The sequence below is a fragment of the Homarus americanus genome, unplaced genomic scaffold (genome assembly GCF_018991925.1).
Source record: "Homarus americanus isolate GMGI-L3 unplaced genomic scaffold, GMGI_Hamer_2.0 scaffold57980, whole genome shotgun sequence".
Taxonomy (NCBI): Eukaryota; Metazoa; Arthropoda; class Malacostraca; order Decapoda; family Nephropidae; genus Homarus; species Homarus americanus.
In genome coordinates, this window is record NW_024716703.1 from 15859353 (window position 1) to 15883957 (window position 24605).

The 24605-nt window shown below is 41.3% G+C and overlaps 1 protein-coding gene across 1 annotated transcript in view; it reads right to left on the bottom strand.

The window, feature by feature from the left end:
• The window catches only part of LOC121858312, a gene marked incomplete in the record, with an annotated part of 213104 nt that overhangs the window by 181037 nt on the left and 7462 nt on the right, over positions 1–24605 (bottom strand). Inside the window, 3 exon segments of the mRNA XM_042354645.1 lie at positions 19529–19593; positions 20593–20692; positions 20915–23038. Of these exon segments, the coding sequence (XP_042210579.1) occupies positions 19529–19593; positions 20593–20692; positions 20915–23038 (2289 nt within the window).

The window sequence follows — 24605 nt, forward strand, 5'->3', positions numbered from 1 at the left end:
TCGACCTAACCCTCATCACCCTCATCAACCTCTGGACCTATCGACCTAACCCTCATCAACCTCTGGACCTATCGACCTAACCCTCATCACCCTCATCAACCTATGGACCTATGGACCTAACCCTCATCACCCTCATCAACCTATGGACCTATCGACCTAACCCTCATCAACCTATGGACCTATCGACCTAACCCTCATCGACCTATGGACCTATCAACCTAACCCTCATCGACCTCGACCAGAGCAGATGTGTGTGGGTAGAGAGCCCCAACAGTGACGTCATCCACCCAGCCCAGCTGACAAGATGTAAACAAGAGGATTTCTCCGAGAAACTACAATCAACTCTACGGTACAAGTATTAGGTATTTCACAAACAATCATTAGTTATATATATATATACACATCTTATATATAATTTAAAACATATCTTCACAAGATAGACATCGCGATAGATTATTAATTATCAAGCGCCTTGCAACAATTAATGGAAAAATAACTTATACAATTATTTATCACTAAAATTACATTCACATTACCTTATTGTGAATGGATTGGCAAAGTTATTAAACATTTAAATCTAAGAAACATTTATGGATCATTTATATATTTTTAACGATCAACCTAATGAAACCTTAGATGGTGATTCAAGTGGCACTGTACCTCATGACACCGTTATCATTGACACATGTGAACTCGAAGGTGCGCATGAATTACAAGTCATTGAACCTGAACTAACAGTAAACACTTCAATAGAAGTTAGTGACGCAGTCATAGATAAAACAAATAACGAATTATTATTTACACAACTTAAGTCAGGACGTTTTTACAACACTACACCTCTGTATTGTGAACCTACATCTGACAATGTATAGACATCTTCTGATCCATGCACGAGTAATTTACCAGCATTGCAATTAACTAGTAAACCTCTAACCATTAACATGACTAACCCAGTGACGCAAGCAACTAATGCGTGGAAAATACTACCACAGCATGATCGAATCCGAGACTTCACAGGGGATGATCCTAACTATAATGTATTAGCACTTCCTCCGAGCATGTGAGGATGTGATGAGACATAATAATGTCCGAGATAATGAGGATCATAAAGCATTCATCCGTGGTCACATTAAACCAGCGTGTTGCGCAAGTAACCTAATGAATGCTTCGGCTTTTACTAGATCAAAATATGAGTTCAAAAGAAATTTGATACGTTTTTTGTTCAGGGAGGAGTTGGCGGTCACCTTACATGGGCTTTTAGAATGGTAAGCAGAACATTAACGCGAATCCAAACACAGGATATCTTCATGGCACAGTCTATGGCAGGGGAGGCTTATGACGACGCGAAAGCACACTTCTCCGGTTCTGATTAGTTTGACAAAGACCGTAAAATGAGTGAGGAACACGTGTATCGTCTTATCGAGTATATCCAATTTATATTTCTTATTCAAGAAGTAGAGTTTAAGCAAGCTCAAAAGGAAAATTACCCCCAGTCAGACAAACTCACAGATTATGCAGAAAAGTTAATGCAGAGAACCCCATACATACCTCGTGCTAGAACCATTGCACCGGTGGCAACGGCACCAGTTAAGGTTCAGAAAGAAACAGGTACCAAGCCTAAACAAAAAACTGTTTGTAAAATTTGCAGAAACAGAATCATACGACTGATGACTGTTTCTATGCAAAATAAGATGGTAAAACCCATCAGCTTAACAAAGCCAAGAAAAGCAACTTCAAAAATCAAAATCAAAAGTTAAATTCAAGTGCAGTAAGCAGGACATACAATGCTCCCGAACCCAAAAGTGACCAGTAGTGTGTACTACATCAATCTAGATCACACAGTTCAGAGGATTGTGTAACTTTGCATCAATGCAGGCAGGATTATCAAGAGCACAATCCACGGCGTCAAATTCAAAATCCGTCGGGGGAAGATTTGCGCCATGTCCAACACGACCTGGGATAAGATCACATATAACTAACAATGCTTCCATGACAGCGTCATTGATCGCTGCACTAAGTAAAGTAGAAGTATTGACAATACCAGCGAGTGTAGGTAACATCAAGCTCTCTTTAGACACAGATACGGGAGCGTGCGCTGTTATCTCGTTAACGTCATTTACTGAATTGAATCGACGTTCTCCTGACAATAAATGGCAAATAAGACCTACTGATGTCGATCTCTCCGGAGTATCAGGCCAACATTTAGATATTAAGGAAGTCATTACATTACCTATAGGTTTTTGTGATTCCAGTGAAACCTTTCAAGCAGAGTTTTATATAGTAAAAGATTTTTCTCTACCAGCTGATGGATTATGAGGTCTTCAAACACTAAAACAAAATAATATAGATGTCCAACCTAGTCGACATACTATAACATTTAAGAGCACTACATACCATGCCATGCAAAATTCACATCCAATGCTCAGCACAAATGTGAAAGTGATAACTAACTCAACAGATACGAGGAAGGTTGTCCACGAGCCCAAACTTGCTAAAGATTGGATCATAATGCCTGCAGTCCTAACAGGTACTCAACCTTTTCAGAATGAGGAAATAACCAGAGCTACTGTCCAGTTGCCAGATGTCAACACTGGTTATGACGTAGTCTGTCTTAGCGAATGCGCCAAGATTAAAGGTCTGTCATTTGAGTCTACCTTGATCACAATTAGACCAGGTGGTTTAACAGATATCCTTGTTTTTAATAGAGCTGGCAGCCCAAAAATCTTGAAAAAGGGATGTTGTCTTTGTGATTTCCTGGTGTACCATACTAATGTTGTTGCACAGCCTACTCAGTTGCCAATTGGGAGCGTTGCACCAACACAAGAAGAAACCAGACAGGAGAAGTTGAAACAAATAACTCCACAGGTCAAGGTGATTGACCATCTCCAAGGCAAAAGTGAACTCCTAGAGTTACTAGCTGACTATCGTGACATAGTAGCATTACCTGGGGAACCGCTAGGTCAAACAAAATTAACCTCACACCACATATCTTTAAAACCAGACACTAACCCTGTCTACATACCAGCTTATAGATTACTTCATAGCCAACGGCCCATAGTTGAGGACATGGTTAAAGATATGATTGAACAGAAAGTAATCACACATTCGTCATCCCCTTGGAATTCGCCTCTTTTTCTAGTTCCAAAGAAAGATGGAGGATGGCGACCTGTTATTGTTTCGACGAGTCAATGAAGCAACTACTGTATACCAGATAGGTACCCGATGCCTGTTCTGAGTGATTTGTTGCAATAGTTGGGAAAAGACAACGCAGTTTTTAGGAACCTAGATCTTCTTAGCGGGTATTGGCAAATTCCTCTTAACGAGAAATCCCGCGAGGTGACTGCATTCAGCACTCCCTTGGGACATTTTGAATTTTTAAGAATGCCATTTGGACTACGAAATGCTCCATTAACATTTCAACAAATGATTAATACATTGCTTGCAGGAATGATTGGCAATACAGTGACCCCTCATTTAACGAATGCCTCGGTTAACGTAATTTCGATTAACGAACTGCCTTCCATAAGGATCTTCAATTCGGTTAACGAAGTTCTTACGAACCGACCTCAACATGTTTTCGCTTGCGCTGACCGGGCAACCAGCTTTAGTATCAGTCCGCCAATACATTAATCGGTTCTAGGGCTTAAATTCCTTACTATTTTAGTAAATATCAAGAAGTTTATACTATTCAATAATTTTAAAAGTTTAATATTCAATTTTTTAGTCATTTTAACAATTATTGAACATAATTGAAAGTAAAGTGACTAGTTTAATGCACGGCATCCAGCCTCTTAACACAGCAAACAGGAGTTAGTCTCTCTCTGTTTTCACTGGAGGTAACATCTTGCTTGAGACTCTCTTCAACTAAATGCTTTTTTTCTGTGTTTCCAAGCAAATTATTGGTCATTTTGAAATTTATTTTACATATTGACAATATATAGTGCAGTGCAGTGTTATTTTAAAGAAAATATTCTTTATTTACAGCTAGTTTAACTTTGAAAAACACGTGCTGACATTGTTTGAATCCAGCATGGGGCCTAAGAGATCAAGAAAAGCAATTTCAATCCAAATCAAGCAGGAAATAATAAAAAAACACGAACAAGGCATTAAATCAAATGCGCTATGCAAAGAATATGGCATGTCGGCATCAACTGTGTCGACAATTCTTGCACAAAAAGACAAATTTAAAGAAGTGAACGTGAGAGACAAATCTACAAGAGTGTTTAAAAGTAGATCCCTAATCGTAGAAACTGAGAGGTTACTTATCATCTGGATTAGGGAAAAACAGATGAAAGGTGATTCAGTTTCTGGTGGTTTCATTTGTGAAAGAGCCAGGGAGATTTATGAACATTTAAAGGCAGATCAACCTGGTTCTTCAGGAACAGAATTTGAAGATTTTCGGGCTAGCAAAGGCTGGTTCGAAAAATTTAAGAAAAGAAGTGACATTTTAAGTGTTGTTAGGCATGGTGAAGCTGCTAGTGCTGATAAAGAAGGGGCAGCAAAGTTTTTAGTTGAATTTAAAAAACTGATGGAAGAAGAAAATTATCTTCCACAGCAAGTGTTCAATGTGGACGAAACTGGGCTGTTCTGGAAAAAGATGCCCAAAAGAACATTCATCACCAAAGATGAAGCCTCTTTACCTGGGCATAAACCCATGAAAGACCGTCTCACTCTATTGCTTGGTGCCAATGCTTCAGGGGATTTCCGACTGAAGCCTATGCTTGTCTACCACTCTGAAAACCCCAGGGTGTTCAAGCAACAGAAAGTGGTAAGAACAAAACTTGGAGTTTATTGGAAGTCCAACCGTAAGGCATGGGTGACAAGACAGCTCTTTAATGAATGGGCTGTTGATGTGTTTTGCCCTTCTGTCAAGAGATACCTAACCACCAATAAACTCCCTTTAAAGGTTCTTCTCCTCATGGATAATGCTCCTGGTCATGACCCTGACCTTGCCAGCAATTTGGAGTATCAATTTGACTTTGTGAAAGTGTTGTTTTTGCCTCCAAACACTACAACAATCATACAGCCAATGGACCAGAATATAATCAGCAACTTCAAGAAGTTGTGCATGAAGAAAATGTTTAGGAGGTGTCATCAGGCAACTTCCACTGATCCTGAACTAACACTGAAACAGTTCTGGAAGACACAATTCAACATCCTGGAGGCTGTAAAATTGATTGTGTCCTCATGGCAAGAAGTCTCCACTAAAACCCTCAATTCTTCATGGAAAGCACTGTGGCCATCAGTAGTCCATGATTTTGAGGGATTTGAGGAAGAAACAGAGTTGGACCAGGAGATTGTGTCCATTGGTCAGTCATTGGGCCTTGAAGTGGAGGAGGAGGATGTGGAAGAGCTTGTGATGTCTCATGAGGAGGAACTTACTCCTGATGACTTGAAGCAACTGGATGAGATGTTACAGGTAGAGGCTGACAGTGGTGAGGAGGAAATTGAAAGTGATGACCATATGTCAGTTAAACAGTTGAAAGATGTGATTTACCACTGGGAGAAGTTCAGGGAACTGGCTTCAAAGCACCCAGAAGTGGAAAAAACTGAACTAACTTTGTGTCATGTTGAGGACTCAGTGGTCTCCTTCTTTTAACATAAGTTAATGGTGAGGAGGACAGGTGCCCCACAGACCACAATTGACACTTTCTTCAGTAAAAGGCAGAGGGAACAAGATGCTAGCCCTCAGCCTTGCACTTCAAGAAGGAGAGAGGATGTTCATGGTGGAGAATCTGTCAGTCCAGAGGTTCCTGACATTTTCATGGAAGGTGACTCACCTTCCAAGAAGCAGTAAAATGCTTCCCCTCCACCTCCACTTCCTTCTCTTCTCCCTTCTCCTCCACCCTCATTCTAATTCCCATCATCATCCAGGAGCCTTCTACATACACACCTCAAAGTAAGTGAACCTTTCTACCTTTTTGTTGAATTTAGGCAATTTTCGGTGAGCTGGAACCAATTACCCAAAAACCCATTGAAAACAATGGTTTCGGTTAACGAGCAACCTGCTGGTACGGATTGTGCTCATTAACCGAGGGACCACTTTAGTTTCCTCGGACTTTCCGGCTACTATCGCTCATTCATTCACGGATATGCTAAGTCAGCCGCCCCGCTGACAAAATTACTAAAAAAAGATGCAACATTTATTTGGAACAATGAACAGGAAAACAGCTTTAATGCATTAAAGGAAACATTGACCAATGCACCAGTATTGGCATTCCCTGATTATACTCAACCTTTCACCCTGTGCACCGACACCTCCGGACAAGGGCTAGGAGCTGTTCTCATGCAGCTAGACACTAGAGGGAAAAGTAGAGTAATTGCTTATGCAAGCCGTAAACTTAATGATGCAGAAACACGCTATTCAGTAACTCATCTAGAGGCGTTAGCTGTTGTCTGTGTCATGGTCACGTTGACTGCTAATCTGTTTTAACTAATCATTCTTATTAAACTCCACGACCGCAAAACACGAGTGGGTTAGCGACCCCTGAGAAGAAGACGTGTTTTTCCCCATTGACGCTTATTCCCTCCCAGTGCCCCGCCTTTGTGAAGACAGTTGTCGATCAGTTGTTATTCCACTTTCACCTGGGAAGCTCAATCTTGAATTAGTCTGTGTAAATCAACTCAAGTAATTCGCCAGACCTTTGTCAACTGAGGGTCATCCTTGAATGAGTAACAGTTAGTTTGTTTGTAATTACTGTCATTGCGTGAGTAGCGATCACTGGCAACTCAGGGATATATATAACCTGGCATCACGCAGGGCGAGCGTCCCCTGACGCCGCTCCGTTTGTCCCCAGGTATGTTTATGTGTAGCCATTCAGTTTGATTCAGTCAATTGTAGTGAATATCAGAGTTCATCAGTGTTCATGCTTCAACAGTTGAATTGTCATTCACCCAGTGTAAGAAGTACTATAACGTAACTATGTCTGTCGTTCCCAGACAAGAGATTTGTTGTGATTGTGTTGTTCATGCTTCGTCCCCTGACACCGCTCCAACGTTTGTCCCCAGATCCAATTGTGACTCTTGGATCACTCGACAACGGCCCCGGATGTAGTAGATACTCAGCAGGGATCATATATGAAACAATGGCACCGATGCGGCCTGATTAATCTGCTCCACTGCTTCTTGGTGCCAGACCCCAGACTCGCCATGTGTCTGGCTACCACTGACCACAACAACGGTCATGAATCTCAGTGTTCTACCCTGGGACGCACCCTGGAAGTATATGTCCACAGGGAGTGTTGTAACATGTATGTTAGGGATAATTAGTTGGAAATAATTATCCCATGTTGGGTAGTGGACCCCTGTATCTGCTAGTCTCAGTATTAACGTGTATGGTGAGTAAAGTCTTGTAACTGTACTGTAATGCCACGTACCACCAGTAGGTGTGAGAAGTAAAGTAATCTACAAGGAGTGCCATGTACTATGTATTGTGAGTAGGGCCAAGGAACTGGTCCTGCTATGTAATGTAATGTAACACCAGTAAGGTTGTGTGCAGTAAGAGTGTAAGATCTGAGTAATTACTATTGAGTAAAGAAATAAGAAAATAAGTAAAGAAGAAAGTACTGAGTCTGCACTAAGCCCAGAAGTGAGCCTGGTAGTTATATGTTAATAATATCTCTCTTTCCCTTTGATTTCACATTAATAAACTTGTTCTTAGAGTATTTTAGGTGTATTCATTTCTCCCACAGTATTTTACCTTTATTTCCGTCCAAGTGACTTGATACCAGAATTACCATACCCATGTGCCTAGACCCTCGTCCATGCTACCAAAAGAATGTCCATGCTACCAAAAAGAACTAGGGTTATGCAATAACCAATGAAGTAAGTAAAAAGGAACATGAAGGAACTGAGTAAGAGTAAGAACTAGAGCAAGAGAAGTAAGTAAGATAAGGGTGGTGTAGATGTTGGAAAACACGCGCCCTTACATTTGGTCATTAAAGAAATTCAGAGACGTGATATTTGGTTATCAAATAACAGTCTATACGGATCACGAAGCAGTAACGGAGTTATTCCATGGAAAGAACCTCTCTGGCACACTTGCACGTTGGTACTTGACCATTGAAGAATTCGAACCCATCTTTAAAAACTTACCGTGATGCGCGAATGTGGTTGCCGACGCACTGTCTAGACACATAGCTCCAGTTATACCAATACCCTTGTTCACTCCACAAAAATTAAGAGAGGAACAACAGCAAGACCCAATGTAGTCTAAAGTAATTTATGCTCTCGAATCAGGTGAGGAGGACGATCTACAAAAGTTACCTCTTCCGTTCAAACAGTTTGAACTGCGACAAGACATACTGCACCGTACAACAAAAACAGTGCAGGATACTGTCACACAAATTGTCATACCTGACAACCTACGAGACACGGCACTCAATCTGTACCACAATACACCTCAAGCAGGTCATCCAGGGTGTGACAAATGCCTTGCAGAAATAAGAAAATCTTACTATTGGAGGACAATGAAAAGGGACATTAAGCGACACATTGCTAATTGTTTACCATGTGCTCAACACAAGGGAACTATGATGCACCCTGCTCCAATTCTCGAATACCCAACATCTGAACGCCCATTCGACACAGTCGCAATCGACTTATTGCAACTGCCAAAAAGCCATCAATGCTCCACCTACATACTTGTGTGTGTTGATCACTTCTCCAGATTCGTGATTCTAGTCCCCTTGGAGGATAAATCTGCGGAGACTGTGGCACACACTTTAGTGACGCATCTCATATGTCCGTTCACTACACCCAAGGTTATTCTATCCGACAACGGAATAGAATTTAAGAATCAACTTCTTGCAACCATATGCCAACAATACGGCATTCAACAAAGCTTCACAGCAGCTTATCACCCACAATCGAATGGCCTAGTTGAGCGGACCAATCGCAAAATCCGAGAGATTCTCAGACATATAGTGAATCCAATGCAGGTAGCATGGGAGGATTGGTTACCTTAAGTATCAGCGCCAATAAATGGGTCAATAAATAGCTTCACAGGCAAAGCACCCTACTACATCATATATGGGGCCGATAAAAGGTTACCCTATGACATACTTACAAGACCTACACAACCTGTATATAACATGGTTGATTGTGCAATTAGCAGCATCGCGCGCTGAAATGATTTACACACAACATAAACATGCTAAGCCTATCAAGCTTCAGATAGGCGACGTTGTCATGATAAGAGAACCTGAAAGGATCTCTAAACTTTCACCGACATTTTCAGGACCCTTCCTGATAATTGCCAAAGAGCACGGTGACAAATTCAAAATACTTAAACCGGATACACAAATTACCGACGTACTACATGTGGACAGATTAAAAAAGGTGAGCCCTGACTTGCTTCCCACCATTGTACACAATGTTCCTACACAAGCAGTAGACTCTACGTCTGCACAAAATGAAAACCAAAATGCCCAAGACGTACCTACGCAGGTCGTAGACACTACAAATACACAAGCTGAATGCAATAAGTATCGCATGAAACTACGTTCTGCAAGTACAGATTAAGTGTAGATAGATGCACGTCTGAATACTACAGGCTCCGTAAGGTGAATGTTATATAACACAAGCTGTTATTAATCTCCTTGACGCTTTGCAGATAGCCAAGAGAGATCTGTAATTAACCCCTATCTATGATGTTATTCTTGTATACATATACTATTGTTTCTACTTCTAAGTTTAATGCATGATATATGGGACTATTCCTAATAAAATAAACTGACAATTTTGACATTGGTTAAACAAACTGAACTTCTTCTTGTAGTGAATGACTAATCTTAATAGCTGCAGATGATCAGGAAATACTGATACACTGTAGGTCGTCATATTGACACTGGCATATACAGTTGGGTCTTCATTTACGCGGTCAATTGAACCCGCGTTGTACGGCGTAAAACGAGAAATGCGTAAAGGAAATAACAGAACATATGGGATAAATTGAAATAAAGACTGGGCCGACCCCCAAACTCCAATTTTTCAGACACAATACCTACGTAAGGTTAGGTTAGGTTAGAAAAAATCAAGGTTTAACACTTACGTAAGGTTAGGTTAGAAAAAATCAAGGTTTAACACTTACGTAAGGTTAGGTTAGGTTAGGTTAGAAAAAATCAAGGTTTAACACTTACGTTAGGTTAGAAAAAATCAAGGTTAGGTTAGGTATAACACTTACGTTAGTAGAAGAGATGGGTCGGCGTACAAGAATGGCGGTTGGTTCCGAGGCAGAGGGCAGATTCCTGGCCCTCAGGTTAATCACCATCACTATCCACCACAGTTGTCAGGGCCTCCCTGACAAATCCCTCAAAGTCACCATCACTGTCACTATCACTGGCTTGGGCTGGCTGTGGTGGGATGAGGGCGAAGAAGTCCGTGATGTTAGGCTGACGGCTAGTATTGATGTTGTCGTGATACACCTTGATGTACGGCTCCATAGTGTGCAACAACTGGTTATTGAAGACTTCATATCGGTTATCGTTAGGGTCGTCGGAAAGGAGACGCTTCAGTTTCTCTGCACACTCGATGGCTTCCTTAACATTACCATGCGTTAACTTGTGTTCTTCTCGGGATGACGCACCACCTGCCTCTTCACTGACGTCATCGTCTTCTAACATCTCGTCGCCAGTCACCTCAGGATCCCTTATCACCTCCATAATGTCGTCGTTGGTGGTCTCGGAGAAGCCTGCAGCTGCAACACTCTGCACAACTTCTCTTGCAAGGTCCACTGCCACTGCAACAGACTGAACCTCACCAGTCACAGGTTGACTCTGCCTCTCGCCTGGGATACCTTGCAAAACATGCCACCATGCGTGACGAATCGTTGCTACAGACAGCCGATCCCATGCCTCCACCAAGAAGTCAACAGCTTTCTTGACGTTAAATTTCTTCCAAAACTGTTTGACGCGAACCTCTTGATCCGCCAACTCTTGTTCCTCGTCCTCTTCGCTCTTGCTATCGGTGTCACCCAGGTTACGCAACTCGTCCTTGGTGTTGGTAAAGTCGTTCAGGAGCTTAAACTTCTTTGCAGAGAATGCAGCCTTAATGTTGCATATCAACTCCTGGTCCATGGGCTGGATTAACGAAATAGTGTTGGAAGGAAAGAAGACCACTTTTACGTTGGGGTGACGACCCAACAGTAGGGGCGAGTGTCCTGGTGCGTTGTCAAGGAGCAACAAAATGTTGAATGGAACATTCTGTTGCTCGCAGAATTTCTTCACGTCTGGAACGAAACAGTCCTCAAACCAGAAGAGGGACAGAGAAGAGGACATCCACGCCTTGCGTGCGGTTACCCAGTGGACATTTAGCTTGGTCATGTCCATGTTCTTGTAGGCGTGCGGCTTGCGGGCTGTGTGGATCACCGATAACTTGAGTTTACAGGTACCGGAGGCATTGGTGGTAAACAAAACGGTGATGTGCTCCTTCTGCAACTTCTGGCCCCGACACTTGCTGGCAGACTTGACAACGAAGGTCTTGGAAGGTAGCATTTTCCAAAAAAGACCGGATTCATCCATGTTGAACACCTGGTCGTCGGCGTACTGTCCTTCCTCCATAACGTCACGTAAGAACGGAGGAAAATCACTAGCCGCAACACGGTCAGCACTCGCTTCTTCACCACCAATGTTAATGTTGGTGATCTTGTTCCTCTTCTTAAACCCTTGCAGCCACCCAGAGGAAGCATTGAAGGGTTTGGGCTCTGCAATTCCATCTTATGTGCCACTGCTACGTACAGTTCAAGTGCGTACTCTTGAACCGACCGCGTGTCCTCCGCCGTGTTCCGTCGTGCCTGACTAATCAAGTAGCTCACAAGTAAATTCTCCGTCTTGAGAAGCACCTTGTTCTGGCAGTACTTCACCATTGAAGCACCTGCAGACTTTGTGATGTTCATGTGTTCTTTTATCTTGGCTGCATCCTTCTTGATTGTCTGGATCGTAGATTCATTAACACCATGCTGGCGTGCGAGATCAACCTGTCTTGTTCCTTTTTCTAACTCTTGTATTATCTTGTACTTCACCTCATAACTTATGGCACATCGTATCTTCTTTGGCTTCAGGCGGCTGGGTCCAGGTAATGCAAGGTTTTTCTGTGGTGGTGGGGGTCCAGTGGAAGTCATTCTTACGAGATTAGCGAGATTATCGGAACAATAGAACACAGTATACACGGGGTGACTGGGAGGATCGTAACTGACGCGGCTAGGGCAGCGGCTTCATCCCTCCCACGGCAGGGCACATCATGTTACATTAAACCAATCACAGCTAGCGGCGGAGGGAGGTAAGGATGCGTGTTCCAATCACAGTCCGATACGTCATATGACGTCACCGATAACGCAACAGAGACATACACTGTGCAACCTACTCGCACCGCTTACCCAACATGGCGGGATGGTGGGAGGTTTGAATCCAAAAATGACGCGGCGCGGCAGGATCTCCAGCTGCTCTCCACGTAAATGACCAAATTTACCGCGTAAATCAAGCATCCCGCTTCTGGCAAAGCACCACGTAAATGAACAAACGCATAAACGAAAACCGCGTAAATCCAGACTCAGCTGTACTATTATGCTCAGCATACACATTCATCAATATCTTCACACCCAGATCTGTGTCCATGCATACCTTCATAATGTTCAGTATTTTTGTATTTTAATTTTTCCTATACAGAACAGATTAATTTTGCTGTGTCAGGATAAGAGCAAGTTAAGGGTTACTAGACGAGGCCAGAAAATTAATAGGTTACTAGCCATTTCCCTAAAAAACGTTGCCAACCCATGAACATTTTTACCTTCCTTCGTGAATTTGAATTTATGATTTTATAAATATACAATACCAATAGTCAATGTTCAGTAAACTCATTAGAAGTTCTAATAAAAATAAAAATTATTAAAAGCAAATTTCTTATATAAGTGAAACATATTTTTGTATACTAGGTACTTAGCAATTATTAATCATTTTTATTATCTTAAGATTTGTAAAATCAAGCCTTGTGATACCAACCTTTACCATTTGTGTTATTCAGTGTACAAGTATTTTTGGTTCGTGCAGAAACATTTTAGCAAGGAGCTGTAGGCAAGTTTCATTGAATCTCAACCACCATTTACATAAAGGTTGAAGATCTCAGCTTAGCTAAAGCACACACACCATTATACCAAGGTTAGGTACACATGGGGCTTATCTGCGAGGATATTACACCGCATGGAACTCGGTGGGTGGTAGCCAAGCGATGTTCTAGCAGCTATCAATTAATATTATATAAATACGGGCTAAGGACATATATTCATTAGGTATACATTCTATCACCCAGACTATTGAGCATACAGCTACATAAAGCAGATGTTCCCCCTCCTAGGGTGGACCACACATTCTCAGGTTACAACCCTTAAATCTACTTCTCAGCCCTCCGTGTTTGAGTAGGCCTATGTAGATTTTATGTCTGTGTTGATGTATAGATTACTCTCCAACAACCAGACGCAGAGAGGTCAGCCAGTTTACACAATTCTCGCCAGTACACAGCCAGACACCGTACCAAAGAGACGTGTTGTGAGCTTATCTCCCCAGGCTGTACCTCTCTCTAATTATATCAGCTAATTACAAGCTAATAGCTAATGCTCAGTAGTCTGTCAACAATCAGTCTTGTAACTATCAGACTATCCAATATAACTAAAAAATCACCACGTGTGTTTACATTAAACCAAGGAACAACAAGTGAAGATAACAGAACCTGTGTGCACTTGTGTAACTTACAAGCTAAGATAATTACAAGTGCTACCCAGGGCGGCTGTGACGATTTCAACTATCAACCCAATCTACGACTGTATCAAAGGTGACACGCCATGAGATTACCCAATATCTCACCCAGCTTCATCAAAGTTACCAGCGACTACCCTACACTCATTCAGGCAAGTGTTAACAAGTGAGATAGTTAAATATCAAACCACAGCCCAAACACTATTCATCGTTATTTAAGATCATGACTAGTTTCCAAATATTCGTATATTTGCTTAAATAATGAAGAAATTATATTAATGAATTAGCAACGCAGCTACAACCAGGGCTGCCACGAGATTCTCACATCAAATTTCAAGAATATATGTTACACATATAATCTTTAGTGCTTCATGAAGGAATTAATTGTCTTTATAATGTGAGCATTATATATTATAATTTGATGTAAGTTAGAGGCAGAAACTGTGTAATAATAGACTTGTCAATCACGACATTGTATCTTCGTATATTCTAGTTATCAGTCAGTGTGTGTGTGTGTAATGGTTAGCATTCTCGCCTTGCAAAAGAGCGGACCCGAGTTCGATCCTATCGCAGGGTGAAACTAGGGGTAAGTTTCTTTACGCCATTTGCCTCTGTCTACCCAGCAGTAATTGGGGATCTGCATGTTAATCAATTTGCGGATCATATTCCGGGGTAATGGTTAGCCAGTGCAGTTGGCGAGTTGTCCAGTCTTCGGACTATTCCTTGACACAGGGTCATGCAACTCGTTAACTTGGGGTGTGGTTGTTGCGTTGGCGACAGCTTCTACACCTTAAACAAATTCACGCCTAGGTGGCCCTTGGGCCGGCCATCCTCGTTACACGAGGGGCAACCATTATTATTTATTATTATAAATAAATTACAGTCATAATTATGGCAATTATAATACGAATTGTATTTGAAATGTGTGCTACTGGGAAAATGAAGTATCCAAGTGGCAGCTGATGAATGAATTTTAATATCTGGTTCCTCTTTGTCGAACCAAAAATCAACAATTGTTCGGCAAAAGACTTTACTCATCGTTAGGTAACAATATTTTCAATAGTTACCTATCTTATTAATGACATCAGCATCAGGTTTTATGCCCACCAATCACATATTACTTGGCATGGTCTAATAAGCCAATAAGAGTTTGACTGAAGTGTTGTTGTGAATACAAGATCAACAGTTGGCATTACTTCTGTCACCATGAACACGATGCAACAGCGCTTAACTACTCGCGGCCAAATAATCGCCCTCCGAGAAGAAGGCTTTAAGGTGCGTGCCATCGCAGACCTACTTCCTGTTTCGACTTCAACTGTGAAGAAGTGGATCAGGAGATATGCTGAAACGGATATTTTAACTGATTTGGTTATGTATGAAAATTTCAGATTGAACCGGGATATAAACAATATCCAAGATATTTATTTTTATATAAATTATATGATAATACAAATATTATAATGTAAATGTTATGATTTTTTGTTAAAGGTTGTGAGTGTATACCATAGCGTTAATGGTATACCAGGTTATGACACAGGAGATCCAAAAACAGTATTGTGCCTATTTTCAGAAAGAAGACCACGCCCCCGACTGACTACTAGGGATAAGGATGCCACCATAATAGCAGCAATCCAAAACAACCCGTTCTCCAACGCTGTCACCATCAGAGAGGCGTTACACTTAGACGACTGTGCACAGACTGTCAGGTCACGTTTGCAAAAGGCGGGCACACAACACAGAGTCCCTTCCATAAAGGAACGGCTAACTGACCAACACCGCACTGGTCGCCTCCAGTTTGCCAGCAATATGTGGGGGAGGACCTGGAGTTATGGTCGCGAGTAGTCTTCACGGATGAGAAGACTTTTGCCAGTACTAACCACGGTAAAATTCATTTGTGGAAGCCAAATCGCATGAGATAAGTAAACTTAACATGTTAACAAGTCCATAATGATTCAAATAAGATTTATACCGTATTTGTCGATATAGCTGTAAAACATCGAACAGCTCATTATACATTTTCAAATAAAAGTCGTTAAGATTAATCGTATAGCATTAAAATTTATTTTCAAGTATTATACTACAAACTTAATGTAAGATGTAATAGCTTAATTAGGCCAATATTTGTATTGTATTTTCCCTTCCTGCAGATACGAAAGGGCCCACATATACGAGGTGGCTAGAAGTGGAAATGTGACGCTGAACGTGTGGGGGCTACATATCCCTCCACGGTATGGGAGATGTTTTCCAAATTAATGGGAGGTTTGCGGCAAATAAATACCTAGACATCCTGAGGAATCAGTTCCTCCCTTTAATTCATTAATGCAATTTCTCATTCCTTGCTGGGCCAGTTACTTTTATTCATGATAGATGCCTCATCCACACAGCCAGAGCAGTGCGTCACTGTTTGATGGTCAGCAACACCTCAGGCTCTTGGAATTGCCGAACAAGGGATGCGACATGAATCCCATTAAAAATATCTGGGCAAGTATCGTCAATTCCTGGGAGTCCGAGTTTGAGAGGACGCCAAACCAGCTGTTTGACCACGTGAAAAAGACAGTGGAAGATTTTTAGAAACAAACCTGGGCTTTTAACAAACAAAGCATCTTCTATGCAGCAGAGGCTGCAAGCTGTAATTGATAAAGAGGGTGGATGGACCCGTTATTAAACAATACACTGTAAATAATACACCTGTCTATATTTTATTCCTCGAAAGAAAGAAATATATTATAAAACTTGAATTTAAATTATGCAATGAAATAAAGCCAGTTGCAATATGATTCAAAAGAAATAAAAAAGTGAGGAACTAAAAACCCACATAATAACTAAGAGCTATTCAACCCCTTTCTGTGTCCTCATCAACTCTATATAAGTATACTCTGTCTGTCTGTCTGTCTGTCTCTCTCTCATTCAATGAGTTATTAATTATAATACCATCAAATGCAGTTAGTAGAACACCAAAATGACCACTTCAGTGTTTTCCCTTCTCCACACATCCGCGCGGCGCTGGTGCAGAGATACCACATGCCATTATTGTGTCAGTCGAGTCTATTACAGTGGCTGCTCTCTAACTTATGTCAAATTATATTATGTAATACTCACATTGTAAAGACAATTAATTCCTTCATGAAACACTAAAGATTAAATGTGTAACATATATTCTTGAAATTTGATGTGAGAATCTCGTGGCAGCCCTGGTTGTAGCTGCATTACCAATTCATTAATATAGTTTCTTCATTATTTAAGCGATGAATAGTTTATTATAAAAAAATGCTACTTTTGGATCGTTTAATATTTATCCTGACAGTGATACAGCCGAAAATAAATCCACCAATCACAATCCCCATTACATACAGCCTTCCTTCAAGTATTGCCAGGTAAAATTGTGAGCACGAGAACCAGGGTGGGGTCGGTGCATCTTTGGCTGACTGCACATCACAGAGAGTGGCTTGGTTCTGCAAGGGATGACCCAGGTGGAGCTGAGGCACTCTCTTTTTCCTTACTTAATGATCTGGAACAAATAATTAAACACCCTACGCGCATTCCTGATTGACACAATCAGCTTACTAACATTCTTGATCTTTGTTTTACCTCTAACCCCTCACACTATTCATTCTCAATTTCTGCCCCCTGAGGGTCTTCTGATCACAATCTTATTTCTATTAATTCAAACTGGGCACAACCACCTCCCCCAACCCCCTCTAATCGCCAACTATGGCACTATCGGAGGGCAAACTGGCAATCCTTGCGAGAATTCTTCTCTGACTTTCCTTGGAATGAATGTTCCTTTTCCACTCGGGATGCCTCAGTATGTGCTGACAGCATTGCTGGGGTTATATAGGGTGGCATGAGTGCATTTATCCCATCTTCTACCAAAACTTTCACTTTACAATCATGGTTTGATCGCTCCCGTTCTCTTGCATGTATGGAGAGAGAGACAGGGCATATCAAGTTATGAAATTGTCTCCTTCTCCTGTTACCCACTCCTCTTTCATTACTTCCAGGAATCGTTGTAAGGTTATTCTTCATAGGGCAAAGTGGAATTTTAGAAAAAGAAACATTACTGTCCTGACTAACTCTTCTTCTAGTAAATCCTTTTCGTCCTTAACCAAAAACATTTGCTCTCCTTCTTTTCCTCCTCTCTTCCGACTTGATAACTCTATAGCCAACTCTCCCCCCTGATAAAGCCAATCTCTTTGGCACCTTATTCTCCTCTAACTCCACCTTAGCTGATTCCAACTCTATCTCTCCTACTCCTGCTCCTCCTACTGAACCTATGCACTTTCCAATAATCTCCACTCATAGGGTTGGTGGTGTGTTATCCAGGTTGGATGTGAGTAAGGCGCATGGACCAGACAGAATACCACCTCGTGTTCTGAATTTCTAGCCCGTGCTTGCTCACCCTTTCGCCTTTGCCTCAAAATCCAAACTTTTCCTTCTTCTTGGAAGCATGCCTCGGTTCAGCCCATCCCGAAGAAGGGTGACCATTCCAAACCCTCTAACTATCGCCCCATTGCCCTAACTTCATCCCTCTCTAAGATTTTCGAAACTATCTTAAACTCCCATTTTCTCCGTCACCTTGAACGCTTTTCTCTTTTGTCGGATCACCAGTATGGCTTTCACCAGGCGAGATCTACTGGTGATCTGCTCTCCTATTGAACCCATCTTTGGTCATCCTCTCTTAGGGATTATGGGGAACTTTCGTCATGGCCCTCGACACCTCCAAAGCATTTGACAGGGTATGGCACAAATCTTTGCTTTCTAAACTTTCCTCTTATGGTTTCTCTCCCCCTCTTTGTTCTCTAATTTCTAGCTTCCTTGAGAGCTGATCCATGGCAGTTGTGGTGTCCCACAGGGTTCTGTTCTTTCACCTACTCTCTTCCTTCTTTTTATCAATGATACACTTCATACTACAACTAGTTCTATCCATTCTTATGCTGATGATTCTACTCTTCACTCTTCTTCACATTTTTTCCTTCCCCTAATTCTCAAATTAGATCTATTCCTAGAGCTGATATCATATCATCTATTAATGCGGATCTGCGCAGCATCTCTGAATGGGGAGGTAGAAACTTGGTTAAATTCAACAGTATTAAAGCTCAGTATTTACCAATTACACTTTCCAAATTAGATGATCTCCCACTGATCACATTTCAGGACGCAATCATTCTGCCAATTTCTAAAATAGATATGCCAGGTCTCACGATTTCCTCTAATATGTCATGGAAGCCACACATCCTCAACATTGCTAAAGCTGCCTCCCGAAAGCTGTGAATGCTGTACAGATGCCGTAGCTACCTCACTCCTCAGCAGTTGCTTCAAGTTTATAAGGGATTCATTCATCCTAACTTGGAGTACTGCTCTCATATCTGGGGTGGCATGGAATCAAAGGCATTTTGTCTTATTAACTCTCCTCCTTTAGCTGACAATCTTTCTTCCCTTTTTCTTCGCCACAATGTTGCTTCACTCTCTCTCTTTTACAGGTACTTTAACGGGCAATGTTCGGTGGATTTGGCATCCTGTGTATCACCGGCAAGGCCGTGGGTTTGCAATACTCATCTTGCCCGCGGTGCCCACCGTTTCTCTGTGGATGTCGATCACACTAGAATAACCCGTTATAATACATCCTTCTTTCCTCACACAGCCAAACTGTGGAATGCTCTGCCTTCTTTTGTGAATCCATACTCAAACAAGCTGTCTCACTTCAAAGAGCTGGTTTTCTGGAAAGGGGTGGTTCGAATTAGTTCGTTAAATAAAAAAATACTGTATACCTGTACTGTACTAACCTGTGATTCAGACGTTCTAAGGTCAGGGGCAAGGCTGCTGGCTTCTCCTTGCTCCAGCTGTTTCTCTATAACAAAGGAAAATAAAATCAGACACTAAAACCCTGAAATAAAGTACAGGATGTTTGAGGAACATTTTCATGAAAAATATAATCTTCATTATCCTGTTAAATGAATGAAATGAAAAAAATATATTTCATTACTGCACAGTACAGTACAATTTTTAATATAATATGTATTACTGACCTTGCTGACAAAATAGTATTAACTCCAATGAATTCACAAAAAAATTAAATAAATAGATGTAAAATATGTATCCAATTCCTCTAAAAATGTATTTGTTAGAAAACTTTGGCTCTTAAGCATTCAAGATCTCATGTGAAAACACCAGTTTCTAATGAGGCGATGCAAGAACAAATACCTGAATACAGTACTATACTATAAAGTAGTACAGTATCCTCAATAAGAATGGATTTCTTTGTTATACACAAATTCAATGAACAATAAAAAATAAAGGAGGGTAATTTTTTATCCTTTCTGGTGACAAGCTATGTGCCACACCAGGACCTTAGTCATCCCATTACAGTACAGTAAACCCTTGTTATTCACAGGGGTTAGGTTCCAAGGAATGGCATGAACTGGCAAAACTGCAAATAGCAACTTGTATTACCTTATTGCACTGCTGCATACCAATACCAAATAATCGACCAGCCGCGGCAGCACTCATCCCCTCTCTGTACTTATCTAACAATTCAACTTTCTCAGTCAGAATCATCACTAACTTCTGCCTTTTACATTTCATTCCACTAGAAGTCTTTTAGGGGCCATTTCACACAGAAACACTAAAGTTTTGAGCACAACACAAGAGATGCTGCGTGCCAGGCAATGGTTGAGCGCAAACAAAGTTGAGGAGACGCTGCAGGTGTGTGGGGGTGACTCGTTGCACTGCTAGAGAGGATAACAAGCTAGCCACCATCTGCTTACTGCGAATAATCAAAACTGCAAATCACAAACCCACAAATAACAAGGGTTTACTGTACTTCAAAAGACTAAATATCAAATCATACCAAGGGAAAGGGTGTTATGCAGAGCGTGAGAGTTTGAAGACACCATCATCAGGAGAGCTCCATCACTGCTGTCATCCCCCCCACCAACCAAAAGAGAAACCTGTGCCAAAAATATTATCATTAAACTAATAATTAGAGTAATATTACCCCTGTACTATAAACAACAATAACTTTAACAGTACTGTGTTGACTTTAACAATCCATTTAATGTTGCAACAATGAAGGTCATAAATCCTATACAGTAATTCTAATATGAGATCATAGCTCAATATTAATACAGGTAACAGAAAATTTAAAAAGCTAACTTAACAACATGACTGACCTGATCTGGTTGAGAAGGAATTAAGTGTTGTGCCATTGCAGACTGCTGGGTTGTTCCTGGTAAGGCTACATCTGTCTCCATCACCCTGCTTCGTTCTGATGAAGCTAAGGTTAGACTGAGAGAATTATTTAGGGATTCTTCTGTTAACCTTTTAGTGTTAAGCAGTGATTGGTGACCTGTTGATAAACCATCAAAGTTTCTTTGGTTAAGTCGTCTATCAGTCAGATCATCTTTAGTAAGAGAGCCAGAGTTTAGAGCATTTTCACTACCAACTGAGCTTTCTTCATTGAGCTCAAGAACATAAGATTGGCTCAGCTGATTAAGATCCTGGTTACCTGTACTACCAGCTAAATTATCATCATCAATGACATTTGTCACACTTTTGGAGAGGGACACAAGGGGCTCCAGCCTTCTTGATGCACTTCCTAGTCCTGATTCATCTTTTATCCTTACTGAGGCACTTCCTAGTCCTGCTGCTCCATTTCCATCGCTTAAGCGATCTGCATCAGAAGCTGTACTACATCCAGGCAATCCTGATGCAATTTCCAACAATGGTAAACTATTGTCAAGAACTTCCACTGGATCTGTCATGCTATCTGAACTGGAGGTAGAAGGTTGATCTCTACTTTGATCAACTGCTGCACTAACTCTTCTACTGGTTATTTGTGATGTACAAGGCAATGAGGCCCTGCTGGGTCCTGGGATAGCCAATGGATCATTAAGGTATGGCCCTGGATCAGGGGGAGGTGGAGGAGAAAGAGAGAGAGAAAGAGAGAGTTGCTCTATAAATCGATTGGCACTAGCTCTTCCACTAGTGAACATGCCTTGAGGACTGACAAGCAATGCAACATCCTGACTGTCATCACTGTGCTGCAAGCCAACTTCTGATGTTGATATTTCATCTCCATCACCCATTACTGGCAACTGCATCTCTCCTGTTGGTGCTAACTCATCATCATCAGAGGTTTGCCCATCTGGATCCATAATCCCACGACCGCTTGTAGAATCAACAGTTGAATCAAGTATAGCAGTACTGGCCAGACTTGGAGAGATTGGGCTGCTGGGCCCAGATACATCATTGCCTTGATATTCAGCAGGTGTGGGTGGTATAGAGTCAATATGTCCAGTAGAAGATGATACAATACAATTATCTGCAGGTGTACTAGGTGACCCTAATGGGGATACATGACTTCTAACACTACTACTGGCTTCACAACCAGTTGCAACACCATTAAGTGCCTCTGCCTCCCCATCACTAAGCCGAACTAATCTATTTCTAATACCAGATGGTCCAGGAGTAGAACTAAGCTGCGGTAAACTCTCTGGAGAGTCATTACTATCATCATTATCACTGTCTGTAGACTTTGACCTCTGATGTCGAGACATAATATGATGACTAGATGGTACAGCTGGAAGAACACTACGACTGGGCTGAGGCATAACTCTAAGGCCACTTGGGCCAGGATGGCCAATAGCTTGAATGCCACTAGAACAAGGTTGTAACACAGCCTGAAGACCACTTGGGCCAGGCTGAGGCATACTGGGACTGGCCTGTGTCACAGCTTGAAGTCTACTAGGTCCTGGTTGAGATGCACCACTGTCCACCATATTACTCAAAGCTAATCTTTTCTGTTTAGCCCATACACTTTCACCCAAAGCTGGGCTAACAGTTCCATCATCCTCATCATCATCATCAGATATTACATCAGATGAGGCCCATCTTGGCTGTGAGCGTGATAAAATTGGCTGTGATGGAAAAAGGCTGTTAGCAGATACTAAATTACTTCCTCGACTAGCTGAAGCTCGTCCCACTGAAGATGGTGGTAATCTATGTGCTTCAGTGACAGCAAGACTTTCTGTGGCACTGGAAATACTACTGCTAACACCAGCTGGGAGACTAGGAAGAGAACCAGCATGTGACAAGTCTTCCATTGGGGAATCAGGATGTTCCAGTGATGCTTCTATTCCTGCCAGCGGGTTGTTGTATGGGGGTGGTGGAGAATATCGTGCAGCTGATGAAAGGTTGGGGTCTAAAGGACTCACTCGTCGCTCGCATTCCACACTTGATGACGGTTGTGGTGACAATCCTCCACTGAATCCCCCACCTAAACTCAAGTACCCCACCTGTTGAAAAAACAATTTCTATAAACAGGGTTACAAATATTTAAATGTCTTAAAATAAAATTATAAAAACCAATTCTTGACAATAGATTATTCCACTGGTGTAAAACATGGATATTTCTAAATAAACCGAGTTGACTCTAAAGTTATATGAAGAAAAGCTTAAACTCTCCCTAAATAACATAAAAAATAAAATAATAATTTTATGTGTTCTTTGATAAGATTTATCTTCTTTAACCTCCATATTGTTAATGATTTTTTCACTTTCAAATATACTGTACAAGTAATCTCTCCATTACTTGGAATCTTCAATCCCCCAGAACTTTCCAATAACCAGATTGTTTTTGTTTTTTTAACATTCCAAGAAATTCCAGCAAAAATCTCTATTCTGGGCATGAGAACGAATTTCCGAGGATTGCATCTTGCACATTTCTGGAAAATTCCGAGAAAATCTCTCCATTCCAAACATGGGAACAAATTTCCAAGAGATTGCATTATATTTCCAAAGTGGAGACATGTGCCAGCCATGTGAGTGGATAGGCTCAAAGTACTCATGAGGTATGATTGACCACTACTGTACTGTCATATTACTACATGGGATGCTTATGATTGGCTGATGTATCGTCCAGCCTATATCCTCAAACTCCTGCATCATGATACTCTTAGTTCATTGTCTGCTGCCACTGTACAAGCTTGTTCACTTGTTCACTGCTGCTTTTGCATATGATCTGTATTGTGAAGTACAGTACTGTACATTACTGTACTGTACCAGGAGACATCAGCCAAGAATACTGTTAAACCAGAACAGAATTACAATGTAAAAAGTGATTACAGTTACATATACTGTATGTGCCAGGATGGGTCCGATGACTTCTGGAATGCTACGGTAAGTGCAACTCTTGCACTCGTGATGTCCTGGGAGGGTTGGTATGTAAGGCTCTGTGGCATACTGATCCTATTATATTTGGTAACTGAACATCATATTAATTATGCTGAAAAAAATAAACATTGCATTACTTATGTTAAACTATATATAAAAGTAAATACATGTCCCAATATCTATCACCCATGGTCTCATAATGCTTCACACAGAGTGCAAACAAATACTTTTTTGAGATACTGTACAATACACAGCAGTGCAAACAGTGTATGCTAGTGTGTACAGGGTGTATGTATGGTGTACAGCATATGTACAATTCCTCCTTCATGGAGGGAGAAGAAAGAGACAGATAGCAACATCTGCTACAGTAGATAATACAGGACAAAGGCAGGCCATCCTGTATCATCATACAGTATCACCATTTGGCCTGCCTGCATCACAAGCCCAAGATGATAGCATCTGCTGGTGAGTACAGTACAGGGGGTACCCGACTTATGAACACCCGCCGATATGGACGAGGTCCTATAAAGTAAATTATTTTAAGAGTCCAACATAGGCATAACTGGTTCGTAGTATTAACGTACGAGAACTAGTTTGCATGGCGTAGCGGAGCGTAGGGAGTAATGCGTCATCCAGCTACACGCTTTGAGGGAGCATGAGTACGCTTTAAACTCACCACATTAACGTGCA